Source organism: Stegostoma tigrinum, chromosome 16 (assembly GCF_030684315.1).
Source record: "Stegostoma tigrinum isolate sSteTig4 chromosome 16, sSteTig4.hap1, whole genome shotgun sequence".
NCBI classification, from domain to species: domain Eukaryota; kingdom Metazoa; phylum Chordata; class Chondrichthyes; order Orectolobiformes; family Stegostomatidae; genus Stegostoma; species Stegostoma tigrinum.
The window spans coordinates 42,017,977-42,034,658 of NC_081369.1; the positions used below are offsets into that span (position 1 = coordinate 42,017,977).

The window sequence follows — 16,682 nt, forward strand, 5'->3', positions numbered from 1 at the left end:
ATCACCTTTATTTAGGCTCCTCAAATTTTTGAAAATTTATCAAATCACCTCTCTAAGTTTTGTCCGTTCTGCATTACAACAAGAAACTAAGCAACAATAATGTATAGATAACAACGCGTGGAGCTGGATGAACACAGCAGGCCAAGCAGCATCTTAGGAGCACAAAAGCTGACGTTTCAGGCCTAGACCCTTCATCAGAAAAGGGGGCTGGGGAGAGGGTTCTGGCTTTTCTGACGAAGGGTCTAGGACCGAAACGTCAGCTTTTGTGCTCCTAAGATGCTGCTTGGCCTGCTGTGTTCATCCAGCTCCACGCGTTGTTATCTATACATTATTGTTGCTTTGTTTCTTGCTGTATCAGAAAAGCCAGAACCCTATCCCCATCCCCCTCTTCTGATAAAGGGTCTAGGCCCGAAACGTAAAAACCTCCCTCCAACAATAATGTATAGATATTTTACATATTGCATAACATAGCAGTGCTCGCCACATATGACATCGTTATAACGTGACTATTCAAGAAATAATAAATGAAAGATACACTTATAAATAATAAAAGTGCTAAACTAAATTGCAGTCATTTGTCTGAAGCTAAAATGCTGTCAACAGATTAACTCAAACTGAAGGTGCTTTCTTCAAACAAGAGTCCGAACATGAACTTTCTACCTCCACAAGATGGCGGTACATTAACCGGAAGCATCATGGGTTGTGGGGGCAGGTGACGTCCTGAGGAAGATGCCATTTCCGATTTTTTTTTGTTGGGGAAATGGAGGCGAGTGCGAGGTTGTTGCAGGCTGGTGTGAGTCCGAAGAACCAAGTCGGGGTTGGTGCTGCTGATGTTGCCTTCGCGGACCTTGAACGAGTCGTCAATGGTTGGATGCTCGAGTTTAACTTGCACTGCGCATTCAAAGCATTCCGAGCTGGGCAGCATGAGGAGTTTTGCGCCATCCTGAATGTGATAACAGGTGAGGTGAAGAATGGACTTGTAGATGCTGGCTTAAAGGTTTGGTACATTTCCGTTGTCCATTAAAAACCCTGAAACGTAGTTGAAATGCAATATAAAGGTGGCCGGGGTTGCTAGAAAGATGTTTCTGGTAAAACCGCTGTTCTTTTCGATGAATCGGAATAGCATCGAACGGTTTTAACATTCGCGTTGGGTATTTGGGCGGAAATAGCATTTAAGTTGCTAAACGTCATAATTTTATGATCGGAATCTCCAGACAAGGAGAATTCGCCTAAATGTAAGCAAAAGTCAAGTTTTTCTTACATTGCGCTTTGAAGTGGAAGATCACTTCCGAGCCACAGATTGGATTAGCTGTCACTAATAGCGAGGGTGTTTCTCGTATTCACAGTTTGAAAACTCCGGAGAGTTTTGAACAACTTTTACAAGCTTCAGGAACCTGGGTTGTAGTGGTTTGCTGGCGCAGCCGCAGTGAGCTGGTCTGTTCGCAGTTTTTATAAGCCCTGTTAGCTCATTTGGTAGATGGCTGGTTTGCAATTTAGAATGACGACAGCACTGTGCGTTTAATTTTTTGGCTGAGGTTGCTATGAAGGTACAAAAACAAAGTTGCTGGAGAAACTCAACAGGTCTGGCAACATCTGTGAAGTAAAAAACAGCGTTAACTTTTCCGAGATAACGAAGTGTGAAGCTGGATGAACACAGCAGGCCAAGCAGCATCTCAGGAGCACAAAAGCTGACGTTTTGGGCCTAGACCCTTCATCAGAGAGGGGGATGGGGACAGGGTTCTGGAATAAATAGGGAGAGAGGGGGAGGCGGACCGAAGATGGATGGAGGAGAAGATAGGTGAAGAGGAGAGTATAGGTGAGGAGGTAGAGAGGGGATAGGTCAGTCCCGGGAAGGACGGACAGCTCAAGGAGGCGGAATGAGGTTAGCAGGTGGGAAATGGAAGTGCGGCTTGAGGTGGGAGGAAGGGATGGGTGAGGAAGAACACATTAAGGAGGTGGGGACAAGCTGGGCTGGTTTTGGGATGCAGTGGGGGAGGGGGAGATTTTGAAGCTTGTGAAGTCCACATTGATACCATTGGACTGCTGGGTTCCCAAGCAGAATATGAGTTGCTGTTCCTGCAACCTTCGGGTGGTATCATTGTGGCATGTTAACTTTTCCAATCCAGTGACCCTTCCTCAGAAGGATCTTATGAGGTCTTAGCTGCTCATTCTCTCCCCCGCCTGAGACATGATGACCCTCTGGTTAAACCACACCAGTCGTCTTCGTCAAATGAGAGAGCAGATCTGTGTTCCTCTGGGACTATGGCAACTTTAATTTTAAGCCCAATGTGAATGAGCTCCAAAAATGATTAGTTTTCATGAGGAAGTGTATTTCTAAAACGCACTCCACTGGAAAAAACTAGTAGAGGCAAGGCAGGGTAATAGTTACATGGCTCCAGTGAGTGTTTTATCAGTTTTGTAGTTTGTCACCCTGTATGAGTTGTTGCTATGATGTGATGGAGAGACATGTGTGCTTATGCAATATGTTTGGGAGTTCCATACAGTTGAGCTTGAATAGACATTACCATTGAATCGAGGGGCAGTGGATGATAGTCTGTTAGCTGTATGGAGTTCAAACTATATGTTTTATTACCCTGATGTCCTTCGGTAAAGTATGATTTTCCTGGTTAGCATGCAAAATAATACTTGTATCTTGGTACATGTAACAATACAAATCAAATCAAATCAAAACTGTTCTCTGCAGTATAAAAGTCTGTTACTCCCATCATTCTGAATTGCCTTTTGCAACTACAAATGATCATACTTCCTTCATGAGGAAATCCATAGAAGGGCTGATACATCTGTAAATTGACTTCAGCCACCTTTAATGGTGACAGTATATATCTAGCATTGGCAACACAATGTTATGTTCTTATAAAGAACAAATGCATTGAAACTCTGGTTACTGATGGCCAAAGGTGAACTGTATTTTTTTACTTCCGTTTTGCCTGTTGCTTAGCATGGAAGTCAACATTTTTTTTACCATAAAAAAAATCAGCAAACCAAAAAAGATGATGAATATACAAATTTTAAAAAAAAGGTCTGATTCAATATGTAGATGTACCAACTAGAGAAGATGCAAAACTTGACCCACTCTTGGGAAATAAGGCAGGGCAGGTGACTGAGATGGCAGTGAGGGAGCACTTTGGTGCTAGTGATTACAATTCAATTCGTTTTTAAAGTGATGGAGAATGATTGATAGAACTGATCTACAAGTTAAAGTTCTAAATTGGAGGAAGACCAATTTTAATGGTATTATGCAAGAACTTCCAACATTTGATTTTTTCTTTGGGGTGTGGTGGTGGTGGTGAAATGTTTGCAGGTAAAGGGATGGCTGGAAAATGGGGAGCCTTCAAAATGAGTTAGCAATGTTCCTGTTAGAATGAAGGGCCACGCTGGTAAGTGTAGGGAATGCTGGATGACTGGAGTAATTGCAGTTTTGGTCAAGACAAAGAAGGAAGCATATATCAGGTACAGACAGCAGAAATCAAGTGGTTCCCTAGAATAGTATAAAGGGAGTAGGAGTATACTTGAGAGAAATCAGAAGGACAACAAAGGGACGGGCAGTAACATTAGCAAATAGGGTTAAGTAGAATCCAAAGGGTTTCTAAAAATATATGAATGACAAAAGGGTAGCCAGGGAGAGAATTGAATCTCTTAAGGATCATTAAGGCCACCCTCCTGTGGAACCACAGGAGATGGGGGTGGCGGAGATACTGAACAAGTATTTTGCATCAGTGTTTACTATGGAGATGGATACAGAAGATAGAGACCATGGGGAAATAAATAGTAACAGCTTGAAGAATGCCCATATTACAGATGAGGTGGTGTTGGCCGTCTTAAAACATATAAAGGTGAATAAATCATTAGGATCTGCACACGTGTACCTGAGAACTCTTGTGGGAAGCTGGGGAAGTGATTGCTGGACTCCTTGCTGAGATATTTGTGTCATTGATACCCACAGCTAAGGTGCTGGAAGATCGAAGATAGGCTAATGTGATGCCACTATTCAAGAAAGGTGATAAGGAAAAGCCAGAAACCCTGACATTGGTGGTGGGCAAGTTGTTGGAATGAATCCTGAGGGACAGGATTTATATGTATTTGGAAATGCGAAGACTGGTTAAGGATTGTTAACATAGGTCTGTATGTGGGAAATTGTCTTGTGAACTTGACTGAGTTTTTTGAAGAAGTAACCAAGAGGATTGAAGGCAGAGGGATGGAAATGATCTATATGGTCTTCAGTAAAGGCGTTTGACAAGTTTCTTAATGATAGACTGGAAGCAACATTAGATCACACTGAATTAAGGGCGAAATGGCTACTGGAATACAGAAATGGCTGAAAGGTTGAAGACAGGTTGTTGGTGGAGGGTTGCATTTTCAGACTGGAGACCTGTGACCAGCAGTGTGCCAGAAGGATCGGTGCTGGGTCCACTGCTTTCTGTCACTTATATAAAATGATTTGGATGTGAGCATAGGTGTATGGTTAGTAAGTTTGCTGATGACGCCAAAATTGATCATGTGGTGGACAGTGAAGAAGGTTGCCTCCAGAGTACAGTGGGATCTTGATCAGATGCACCAATGGGCTGAGGAGTGGCAGATGGAGTTTAATTTAGATAAATGTGAGGTGCTGCATTTTGGAAAGGTGAATCAGTGCAGGACTAGTACATTTAATGGAAGCATTCTGGGGAGCATTGCTGGACAAAGAGACCTTGGAGTGCAGGTTCAAAGTTCCTTGAAAGTGGCGTCACAGTTAATTAGGATAGTAAAGAAGGCGTTTGGTATGCTTGCCTTTATCAGTCAGTGCATTAATGTAGGAGTTGGGAAGTCAGGTTGTGGCTGTACAGGACATTGGTTAGGCCACTATTGGAATAGTGTGCAGTTCTGGCCTCCCTGCTTTAGGAACGATGTTGTGGAACTTGTAAGAGTTGAGAAAAGATTCATAAAGATGTTGCCGTAAAGGTTTTGAGCTATAGGGAGAGCTTAATTAGCTGGGTCTATTTTCCCTGGGACGTCGGAGGCTGAAGGGTGACTTTTACAGAGGTTTATAAAATCACGAGGGGCATCGGGTGAATAGTCAAGGTAATTTCCCTGGGGTGGGAGAGTCCAAAACTGGAGGGCATAAGTTTAAGACGAGAGAGGAAAGATTTAAAAGAGACCTAAAGGACAACTTCTTCATCAGATGGTAGTGGAATGTGCTGTCAAAGGAAGGGGTGGAGGCTGGTACAATTACAACATGTGAAAGGCATCTGGATGGGTATAGTATTGGAAGGGTTTAGAAGGATATGAGCCTACTGCTGGCAAATGGGACTAGATTAATTTAGGATATCTGTTCAGGCATGGATGAGTTGGACCGAAGGGTGTGTTTCTGTGCTGAATATCTCTGACTGTATGAAAAGCATGTAGAAATCTTCTGATGACAGACTCTGTTTTGTTTAATAATGTCCTAACTGATTTCTTCTTCATCTGTGGGTGTCCAGTGTTGTTTGAGTCCAATGTAGGATATCCACAAAACTGAAAATTGACGCTAGTCATTATTAGTGCTTGTGGGAACTTCAGATATACCACTTATTCCCAGGTTTAAATGTTGCAAACTTTACGTAGATTCTTTGAAACATACTGAACCAAATTTCAATGCTTGCATCCACATAGAACAGTCACCTGCAGTGTTTTTGCAAGAGAGGTGTTCTGCAATGCAGAATTTAATTTTTTTTCCCCCAGGATGTTCTTTATGGCTTGCACTAACTAGCTTTTAATTTTAAAACAGTTTGTCATCAAAGACCCCTTTGGGGTTCTTTCGTCATTCGGGCCAGAAATGTAACTTGCCCATCTCAGTTCTATTTTTGTGGAGGTCTTCATGCTGTTAAACCCAGCACGATGAAGGACCTCATTGTTTGTGTCTTTTGTCTTGTGTTGAATTGACTCTGGATTATGGGAGTCTTTGCTAGAAGACTTGCAGAGCAAAAGAATGAAGTTGAACCATACCAGGCCATTCTCCTTTGTGGTTGTGGAGCGAAAGTCGGAACTGCCAATCCTGGAGAATCTGAGATAACACGGTGTGAAGCTGGATGAACACGCCAGGCCGAGCAGGAAAGTTTGACATTTCAGGTCAGAACCCTTCTTCGGAAATGTTTCCGAAGAAGGGTCCTGACCCGAAATGTCAGACTTTCCTGCTCCTCTGATGCTGCTTGGCCTCTTTGTGGCTGTGTTGAATGGTGAAAAATCCTGTGTCTGTGCCTTGCAGGAGAGGAGTGATGACAGTGGTCTAATCTGCTTAATGTGAAACAAGTGCAGAAGAATGATATTCAAAGCTGAATGGCAGTCACATGTAGCCCGCTCAAAGGAACAAATTGAATCACTACTTTATTGTCTTTTTTAGTAACCAGTTGTCGAAGATATTTCTTCATCAGAAAAGGGTCTGAATTGGCTGTGTTCATTGACATAAGGGATCAATGACTTCCATGCTTGCAATCAAATTGACACATTTAAGATGCCAAATACAATAATTGTTCTTTTCTCATTTAATATTAAGGAATTCTTTGCGTAAGAAAGCTTTATAACCTCTGTCCTTCTGGCCAGTGAGTCTCTACCAGTATTCTCACATCACAAGTGGCAACAATGCCCAAATCCATCAAATATAACAATATCATCCCCCCCCCCCCCCCCATTTAGTTTCAACAACATTACCATTATTGAAACCTGCATCATCGAAGTTCTGTGGGCTGTTATTGTTTAGAAACTGAACTAGACCAGACATAAAAGTATCACAGCTACAAGATTAGATCAGAGATGAGAAATCTTGTGGCAACTAAATCATTTCCTGACTCTCCAAAGCCTGTCTATTATCTACAAGGTAAGTATCAAGAGTATGCTGAAATACCGTCTGTTGCTTTGAGTATAGCTCTCGAGATTCAAGAAACTCAACTCCATCCAGCAGTGTTCTTGAGCGACACTGTATCCGCCAACCTAAACATTCATTACTCGTACCGCCATCACACACTAGCATTGGTATGTGCTGTTTTCAAGACACACTGCAGAGATTCGCCAAGCCTCCTTTGACCATATCTTCTGAACCCACCACACTCAGTGTTGAAAAGGGCAAGGGTTTAGTCACATACTCCCTGCAAGTTCCCCTGCAAGTCTCACACCATCCTAAATTGGAACTACGTCGATATTCCTTCACTTTGCTGGGTCAAAACTCAAAGCTCATCTCTCCAAGGCAATTAAAATGATCATCAAATCATACTTTAATACCATGGATTCATATTTTTATTAAAAAAAGGCCCTGAACCACCTTGTGATAAAACTGAATGTCATCTACTTTTGATTTAACTCTGAAATGTTCTTTCTTTTCCCCGTCCCAATTGTAGCTATTTTAAATCGACCATACATTGACACAGATGAGATTGGAAAGAAACTTCTAACAATACAATTTCTATCCAAATTTGGTAAGTGAACGTAGGAAAGTTACGTGAATCAATCATTAAGGTTGTACTTGGGCAATTGATAATTTGAAAAACTCCAGGTAATCGGGAAAATTCAGCATTATTTTGTGAAAGCAAAATCTTGTTTGACATTTATTTGCATTCTTTGAAGCAATGATTGTGTACTTTGGATAAGGGGGACTCTGATGTACTATACTTGGATCTCCTGAAGGCATGGGCAAAGTTCCACGTAAATCATTGTGCAAAGTAGGAACTCCTGGCATTGGAGGTAACAAACTAGCATGAATGGAAGATTAGCAGGCTGGCAGAAAACAGAACACTCATAAATAGATTAGCAGGATGGCATGTATGGGATTGTACAGGGAACTGTGCTGGGCAGTTAGACTGGAGGATTGGAGACTTGGTGGCTGAGATTGCAAATGGCACAAAAATAAGTAGGTGTCCGTGGTGAAGATGACATCTGAAGGCTGCACACATCTGGACAGGTGTGAATGAGTAAACATCTGGCAAATGGTATATAATGTGGGAGATTGTGAAGTTGTTCATTTGTGCAGTAATTGTTAAAAAACAGAATTATTTGAACAGGACAACCCGAGTTCTGAAGTTGAGTTCCAAAACGTTAGTATGTGTGACCTGCAAGTAATTACTATTCACAATGTACATTGATGTAGATAAGGCAATGAAATATAATATCTGTGTTTGTAGGCTACACAAAACTGGGTGAGAGGGTGAACTGACGATGCAGAGCTGTTTTAGTGTGATTTGGGCAAATGCATGGTGGATGAAGGAAAAGTTATCTACTTTAGTAGCAAAACAGGATAGCTCATTACGGTCTGAAGGGCAATCAATTGGCTGAGGCCCAAACATTGTCTACCTTCTTGAAAATATTCATAGGTCTTAAGGCTAAAGGGGTCATAAGAATATGGAGACAACGTGGAGACCAAGTACTGAGTTGGATGATCAAACATCCTAATCTTGAATAGCGGAATAGGTTTACAAAGCCAAATGGCCATACTCCTATTTTGTATGCTTTTGTTACAAAGGCTAATGGAATGCTATGCTTATTATGAAAGGAATTGGACATAACTTTTAGGAGATTATGCTTCAGGTATAGATCACTTGGATAACGTATGCATTTTTGGTCTCCTTATTTAAGGAATGATGCAAATTAATTGGAGGAAGTTGAGAGGCAGTTTATTAGTTTACTCCTCGGAATGAACAATGGTGCCTTATGAGGAAGAGTCTGCAGGCTGGACTTGTTTTCACTTGAGTTTAGAAGAGAGAGTTGATCTGTGGTTTATAAAATCCTGAATGGCCTTGACAAAGTGGACGTGGAAAGAACATTTAATTATGGGTGATCTAGAACTAGGGGACACTGCTTTTGTTGAGGATTCCACAACTTAGGACCTTTTTGTCTCAGAATGCATTGGACGTGGAATCATGGAATACTTTTAAGGCAGAAGTTGATAGATCCTTGTTAACAGTGTGAAGCTGGTTGAACACAGCAGGCCAAGCAGCATCTTAGGAGCACAACAGTGACATTTCGGGCCCAGAGGGTCTAGGCCCAAAACGTCAGCTTCTGTGCTCCTAAGATGCTGCTTGGCCTTCTGTGTTCATCCAGCTTCACACTTTGTTATCTCGGATTCTCCAGCATCTGCAGTTCCCATTATCTCTGAGTAGATAGATCCTTGTTGGACAAGGTTATTAGCAGTACATGGGAATATGGAATTTTGAGCACAGAGATTAACCGTGATCTTATTCAATGGCAGAGTAGGCATGAAGGAACAAATGGCATATTTCTGCGTGCTAACCAGTATGTTCATACATAGTCTTGTAGTCAAGACACTCAGTCTGGTGTGCCCTCCTTTATGTGGATATACTCAAAACATTTAATTCAGTATAAAATAAAAACCAAAAGAACTGCAGATGCTGCAAATCAGGAACAAAAACAAAATTGCTGGAAAAGCCCAGCAGATCCGGCAGCATCTGAAGGACAAAAGAGTTAACATTTCAGGTTTGCTGACTCTTCCTCAGAATTGAAATCAGTGTAAACTGATCATATCAGTTTAAATCAGTTATACTGATTTAAATTTGTGCAGAGTTGTATGTGATCTGCGTGAATTTAAATGCAGCACATTTTCATTTTCAGAGAATGATGCCACACCACTGGAATCTGTTTTAAAAATTCTGGATCAGTTGAAGCCAGAGTTCTCAATTGGTGAGGATTTGTTCCAAGAGGTCAGAGGAGCTGTGGTGGAGCAGGTTAGTTCACCATGTTGTTTTTGAAAATAAATTTATCCATTCAAATTTTTTGAAACAACAAACATGGCAGGAGTAACTATTCACTTCTGGCCTGCACCTTTCGTTTACTCTTTTTTTTAAATCTAAGGTAGTTCACAATCAGCATCATGTCACGATATGATCAAAAACAGAAACTGAAACTTTGTTTTTGTTTAACCTCTCCAACGTCAACAGTTCGTTCATTTTTTAAGGTCAGAAATACATCTGTCATAATTTTAAAATCGCGTTTCAGTTGTTCCTGTTGTATCTCAATCATTCCTTTGCTACCATTTACATTCCCATTGTCTTTTGCTCTGGGCACCCTTGTCATCTGATCCACTCACTCCGCCGACCCCTTTGTCAACACCATAAAATCCATTATTTTTTCAGATCCCTTCAAGTGTTGAAGAAGAGCAAGTAGACTTGACACATTAATGTTCTTTCTCCATCCATAGATGCTGCTATTGAGTTTCTCCAGCATTTTCTGCTTTCATTTGGTTCACTTGATCACCTTGACTGTAGAATCTAAGTGTTGTCATTTTATTCCCCTTGCTGACTTCCCCACAACCAAGTATGGTTTGTGGTAAAATTTGGTTACTCAAAAGCCATAACATCTAAATGCTGAACTTTTGCACAATGCTGTGAGACTCAGTTTTGAAGGTGTAGGCTCCAGCTCCACTCTAAACATACGAGCTCATAATTTAGTTTGACCATTCAGACAAATAGCAGAGATGTTGCATGTTGGAGGTACCACCTCTTGGTTGTGATGTTAAACTGAAACCCTGTTTGTCCTTTCAGGTGAATGTAACCAATCCTGTGGCACTATTCAAAGATGAGTAAAGGAATTCTTCTGGGTCCTGTCAAAGTTTATCTCTTGGCATCTATCCCCAATATTTTGTCTGATTATTTATCTTGTTTCTATTTATGGTACTTGGTTTCTGCAGTTGATACGTAATTATCTGTGAAATGTTTTGGAGGAACATGAGGAATTGAGAATTATTTAAATGCCGATTCCTTTCATTCTGGTGATAGGAGATGTAACTAGAATATTAAAATAGATCTGAGTTTTACCTGATGAGGTTATGTCCTCTCAGGGAAGCATTTTAAATTATCCACTGTTTTCTGTTGTTCTTCTGTGATCGACATGTTGGAAATGTTACCTAAGTTTAACATGTCACAAATCTTATTCTTTTTGGGAAGTAAGATTTCCTATGTACACTTTGTAGAATTTTGACAGCTATAAATACCCGTTGATCTCCCAAATCAATTTGTTACTTAGCTGAAAGAAAATGGGATTGATAGCAAAAATATGCTTATCACTGATACATTGACTTAATTAAACATTAGTTGCCAAATCACCAGGGGTATGAGAGATTCTTGTGGTGCAGTGGTAGTGCCCGCCCCTAACTCTGGGCCAGATGTCCGGGTTTAAATCTCACCTGTCACAGAGATATGTCTAAGCAAGTTGATTTACAAATAAGTTTTTAGAACTCAATTTTTACTTAAGTTGTGGGAAGAATAGATACTTTTTCTTTGCTAACCATTAATGTATCCTTAAAATTAAGGACTTAACTCATTCTTGTCCTGAATGAAATGGCTGGTTGGTACTGGGGTTATTGGAAATTGGCCAGATTGGGTTCCAAAAAATTTTGAATTCAGTTAGTTGTGAAAGATGATCCTTTGTTTCACTTTGGGTTTGAGAAGAAACCGTGCATACAGCTTCCATGCAAATATGGAAGCAGGAGAGAGCCACGCAGTCCCTTGAGCATTCTCTGCAATTTAATAAGATTCTTGCTAATTGAAACCTTGCTCATTTTCCCATTTACCTTGGATCATCTCTCACCCCATTACTGAGCAAGAATTTTATCTGGCTTAAAAATATTCATAGACTTTGTTTTAAGCATTTTATTTTCGGTGTGAGAATTTGAAACAAGCTGAACCCTCTGAGAATAATAAAATTCATCTCATTCCCTGTTTTAAATGGGCAACCTCTAATTATTAATCAGTGACCCTTAATTCTAGATACTCCCATTTAAACGAAAAACTCTCCATATCAATCCTGTCAAGAAACCAAAGGATCTTGTATATTAGAATTATGTCATATCTTACACTGCTAAACTCGAGTGGATACAAGCCTGTCCAGTTATCTTTCAAAAGACAGCTACCCATTTTAGGCATTAGTCTGGTAAACTTTGTCTGAAACATAAACACTCTACTTTTGTACTGAATTTTATATCCCAATAAATGATAACATTCTGTGAACTTTTCTAATTACTTGCTGGAGCTGCATTCTAACCATTTGTGATTCATGAACTAAACACCCAGACATCTCTCATCTTTGCCAAAATGTGCAACTTCAGACTTTCCCTCAAATAAACTCCATTTGCCACGTCTATGTCTACTCGCTTTACGGATTTATATCTTCTGTGGCTTCCTTTATATTGTCTTCACCATTTACTTTCATACCTAAACAGAAATTGCTAGAAAACCTCAGCTGATCTGACAGTATCAGAATTTTTAAAAAACTTTCCTGTCAATCTTTGTGTCGTCTGCAAACCTTGGCATCAATACTTTCTATGCCTTCGTTCAAATTGTTTACCAGTGAGGTTCTGGCAATGATCATTGGTTAAATCTTACTCGTTGGAATGTATCAATGCTGTGAATTGTGAAATATCTCTTTAAAGCTCTTTAATCTGCACTAATTTTTCATTTCCCCCCCCCCGCGCGCAGCACTGTAATCACTTTCCCCCAAAACTATGGCATATATGCCGTCCCACTTCAGCTTTGAAGAGTTATCTAGACGCAATATTAGTTTGCTGTCTCTCCATGGATGCTGTCATCGCCTAGCATTTGTTGTTTTCAGTACAGATTCCAGCATCTGCAGTAATTTGTTCCTCGAATTCTGGTCTCCTGAGTATCTGAGCCACTCATCATTCTGACTTGGTGGTCAGGAAATATGTACCACTGTTCTTTCGCTGACTCCGAAGCAAAATCCTGCAAGCCTTTTCCCCAGTGGCATTTTGGGCCTACCTACAGCAAATGGATGCAAGCAATTCATTACCACCTTCTCGAGTGCAAACAGACAATTGTACCCAACCAACAATGACATTTCCTAGGAATGAAAAACAAAAATTATACCACTTTGACAACTCTGCCTTGGGTTGCCTGAGCCCTTCAATCTGGAGTTTCTTCTTAGACCTTGTCACCTTCATCTGTCACCACCTTCCTAAAACTCAACTTTTGACCAAGCATTTGGTCATCTACCTGATATCTTTTGATATCATTCGGGGTCAGCCTTTGTTTGGTAATGCTACTGTGAAATTCCCTGTTGCTCTTTACCATATTAAAAGCAAAAATAAATCCAAGTTATTGCATTATCCTCTGTCTTCTATCCAGATCATCTCACTTAAACGTCTACTCGTGTTAGCCTGTGCAAGTCCTGTTCGCAAGACTGCGTAGAATACTTGTTCTCATTGCTGAATGCTGCCCATTTGGCATTTCCATCCAAGGTTTCAAACTTTTTAATGTTTTCTTACCTCCAACCTTCTCTAGTCCTGACAATTCACTCCTCTTTCACCATGTTCCCTGGGTCTTTTGTGCAAATCTGCTACTACTCGGCCAGAATAGTTAGGTAACTTTCATTGTTCCACCCCATTGGGATTAGCAGAAGTTAGAATGTGACATCACTTGGGCCCTTAAAATTGTCATTGGCCTGGCAAATGAATTCTTCAGTTACTATGATTGCTGACACATCATTTAAACACCTACTTGCTGGGTGGGCCATGTTGAAAAACCGATTGTTAAACTTTTGCAGTATGTTAATAATGAAATGTGTATTCACATGCTTTTATGTCCAAGTATTTCCTTTAAAGCACTGTTTCTAAAGGCACAGAAATGTTTGCAGGAAGAAATTGGGCTGGAGCGCACAGCAGAGTCTGTTAATAGAATATCAGATCCTAAAGTTAGGATTTGAAAAGTACAGTCAGATCTTTCCCCATATGTTTTGATTAACAATATTAATGAAATCACTGGGAAATACAGTTGCTCTCTTTAGCATATTCCAATCAGAAATGCAGGAAACTAAGTTATAAGTGACAATGCTTTGTAATAGATGCCAAAATTTACTATGGATGCTACTAATGAGAAAATTTCACTTTTAGGTAGACTAATGAACATGAACATCTCTATATACTAGCTGTGTTCAGCCCTTTCTCATGTTTTCCAGTAATTACAGAACCTTATTGACTCCTGTTTTTTCAAAAAAGTGCCAGAACCTCTGTGCTCATGCTGCTATAATGGTATCCAAAGATGAGATTTTAAACTGACATTTCATGTACATATTTCAAAAGAGCAGATTTTTCCAGTGTCCAAGAGTAATCTTCCTCCCTCAACCTAAATCACTCAAACAAATTTACTCTTTTTTTTCATTTCATGTCTGTCCGTATCATTGCATATATTTTCCCATCACTGCATTCCAAAGTAGTGTGCTTTATGAAGTACGCTGAAGAGGCTTTGACCTGGTAATACTTGTAATTATTTGTTACTTTAGGGTTTCCCAACAAGTTTGTGTCAAGGATTTGTTTAGTTGCCTTTTTTAATTATACATGGCTGGTTCTTGTATTTTAAGAAATTTATTACAGAATATGGAACAATATAATGCCCAAATGCTGTTAGTCATCTCAATATTTTACATTTTAGAATTGTTGCCCAGATAAATAGGGTAATGAGAGGTAATCAAAGCAATTGTTTGAGATGGTTTTAAAAATGAACAAGAAATGTGCAAGAACAATATCCAGATAAAAGTTCGGTATTTCACTCTTTTCGGACAATTTCCATAGACCTTCCTTTTATATTATGTACAATCATATAGGATATAAAATACATGAGCAGGTCATTATCCAGACAGCCCATGCAGGTGTTTTTGCTCCATGCAAGTTGCCTCATCCAAATTATTGTAATTCTGTATTCCCTTTTCACTCACATTCTTGTCTTTAATTTCCACAGTGCATCTATAATATTTGTTTAAACCACTTTCTGTGAGAGTTTCCATCTTCTCATTGCTCTTCAGATTAAAATGCTTTTTCTGAATTCTTGAACAGATTTCTTGATGACTTTTTTTTAAATGACCTCTAGTTATACTCCTTCCCACAAGAGGAAACATTCTCTGTGTATCCATTCTTTCAAAATCTATCATATTTGAAAGAATCAGTTCACCTTTCAGCCATTTCTTTCTCCCTGCAAGGGTGAAAAAGAACCAGCTCGTTAATCCATTTCTCACCAAGTTGCCCACGTATTTCTGGTATTATCCTTGCAGCACCTCTCTACATACTTTATATCCTTTTTATAATGTGGCATTGAACTGTGGTGTAATCAAAGTTCGGGGCACGTTCAGTTTAACTTGCTTACTTTTTAATTCCTTTCACCCTCAAGGAGTAAAGCTAAGTGCTTTTTGCTTTTATATGTGGCCTTGCTAACCTGCAGCAGAACTTTTATTTATTAGTGTTTTTATATTCTGTATTTATACTTTGTTTCTCCACCCAACTGGACTTGCACCTTCTAAGTAATGTAACTTCCCTATTCCTGATAAACTGCATCATCTTTCAATTGTTAAAATTCACTTGCCAATTATTATTGCAAGTTTATGAATGTCTTTGTATAAAATATTTCAGCCCTTCTCACTATTGACTGTTCTCATGCCTTGTGCCAAAATTAGGTGTCATTTGAAGATTTAGAAATCATTACTTGATTCTGAAGTCCAAATCAGTAATGTAAATTTTAAATAGCAATGATTCCAGCATTGATTGATTCTTGTCTTTGACCACTTCCCACCTTGTGTCTTTTTGAACAACTGCCCTTTTTGTCTTGAAGTCAGATTGCTTTCCATTGTGCCACTTGTTTCCTGCTACACTCATTCCCTGTCCTGTCTTGTTTACTTAGGCACCTTACTAAAGACCTTTTGAAAATCTGGGATAAGTTAAATCTATTGCATTACCATGTTTTACTCTGTTAGTTCTTCAAAAAAGAAAATATTGTAACTTTGCCACTTGAGCAGTCTTAAGTGGTATCTCCAAACATTTTTCCCTTAAAATTAGCTTCTGGGCTGAACCAGTTAATTTTGTAAATGGAGCCTTGAGTGGTTAAGTCTATAACTAGGATGCTTACTTTCCAGGATTGTGCTGGATTGATTGGGAGGTCAGCCAGAGGCGATCACTTTCTCAAAGTTGGTCAGCTAATTTTGTAATTTGAAATCTTGAGTATAAATAATGTTTTGTCCTCTCTTTCTAAAGGCTGCAGTTGAATCCATTAAGAATAACTGTTTTCTAGAAGCTTCTAAGATTTTGGAACGGCATTTCAAAAAGGGCAGCATTGATGAGGTATGTCTATATCTGTTTAACCCAAACTAATAAAATCTGATACTTGTGTTGATTGAAACGGTCACCTAGTCTACATTTGGTCTTGCCAATGAAGAGAAAACTGTATCAGAGCACTGGATACAGTAGAGTAGGTTGAGGGGATGCAGGTGTAGCCCTGTCTCACCTGGAAGGACTGTTTAGGGCCCTGGATGGAGATGAGGGAAATGATGTGTGGCAGGTGTTGCATCTAAAGAACATCTTCACCTGGCCCTTAACAGCCAGCCTAAGCTCCTGGTCACCATCTATTTCAACCCCACTCCGCCCCCACACAACCCCTCTCGCTCAAACATTCTGTACTCAGCTGCATCGAGTGTTGCAGTGATTGAGAACACACATTTGAGAAACAACACCTAATCTTCCATCCAGGCAACTAAAGCCTGGAGGACTTAACTTGAATTTGGAGAACTCAGTATTATCTTGCCACCCAACCCCTGGCTGCCTTTCCAGCCCCACCTCATCCCTTCCATTCCACCTACTGACCATCCCTTGCAGCTACCAACTAGATTCATCCTCCCATTGATCAACCAGGTCATACCTACTACCAGTG

The 16,682-nt window shown here is 39.9% G+C and overlaps 1 protein-coding gene across 1 annotated transcript in view; it reads left to right on the forward strand.

The window, feature by feature from the left end:
- Positions 1-711: 711 nt before the first annotated feature.
- terfa (telomeric repeat binding factor a) overlaps positions 712-16,682 on the forward strand; it is a 35,372-nt gene continuing 19,401 nt past the window's right edge. Inside the window, exons 1-4 of the mRNA XM_048546469.2 lie at positions 712-959; positions 7,368-7,445; positions 9,592-9,704; positions 16,010-16,096. Of these exons, the coding sequence (XP_048402426.1) occupies positions 761-959; positions 7,368-7,445; positions 9,592-9,704; positions 16,010-16,096 (477 nt within the window). The 5' untranslated portion in view covers positions 712-760. The remainder of the gene's footprint in view (positions 960-7,367; positions 7,446-9,591; positions 9,705-16,009; positions 16,097-16,682) is intronic.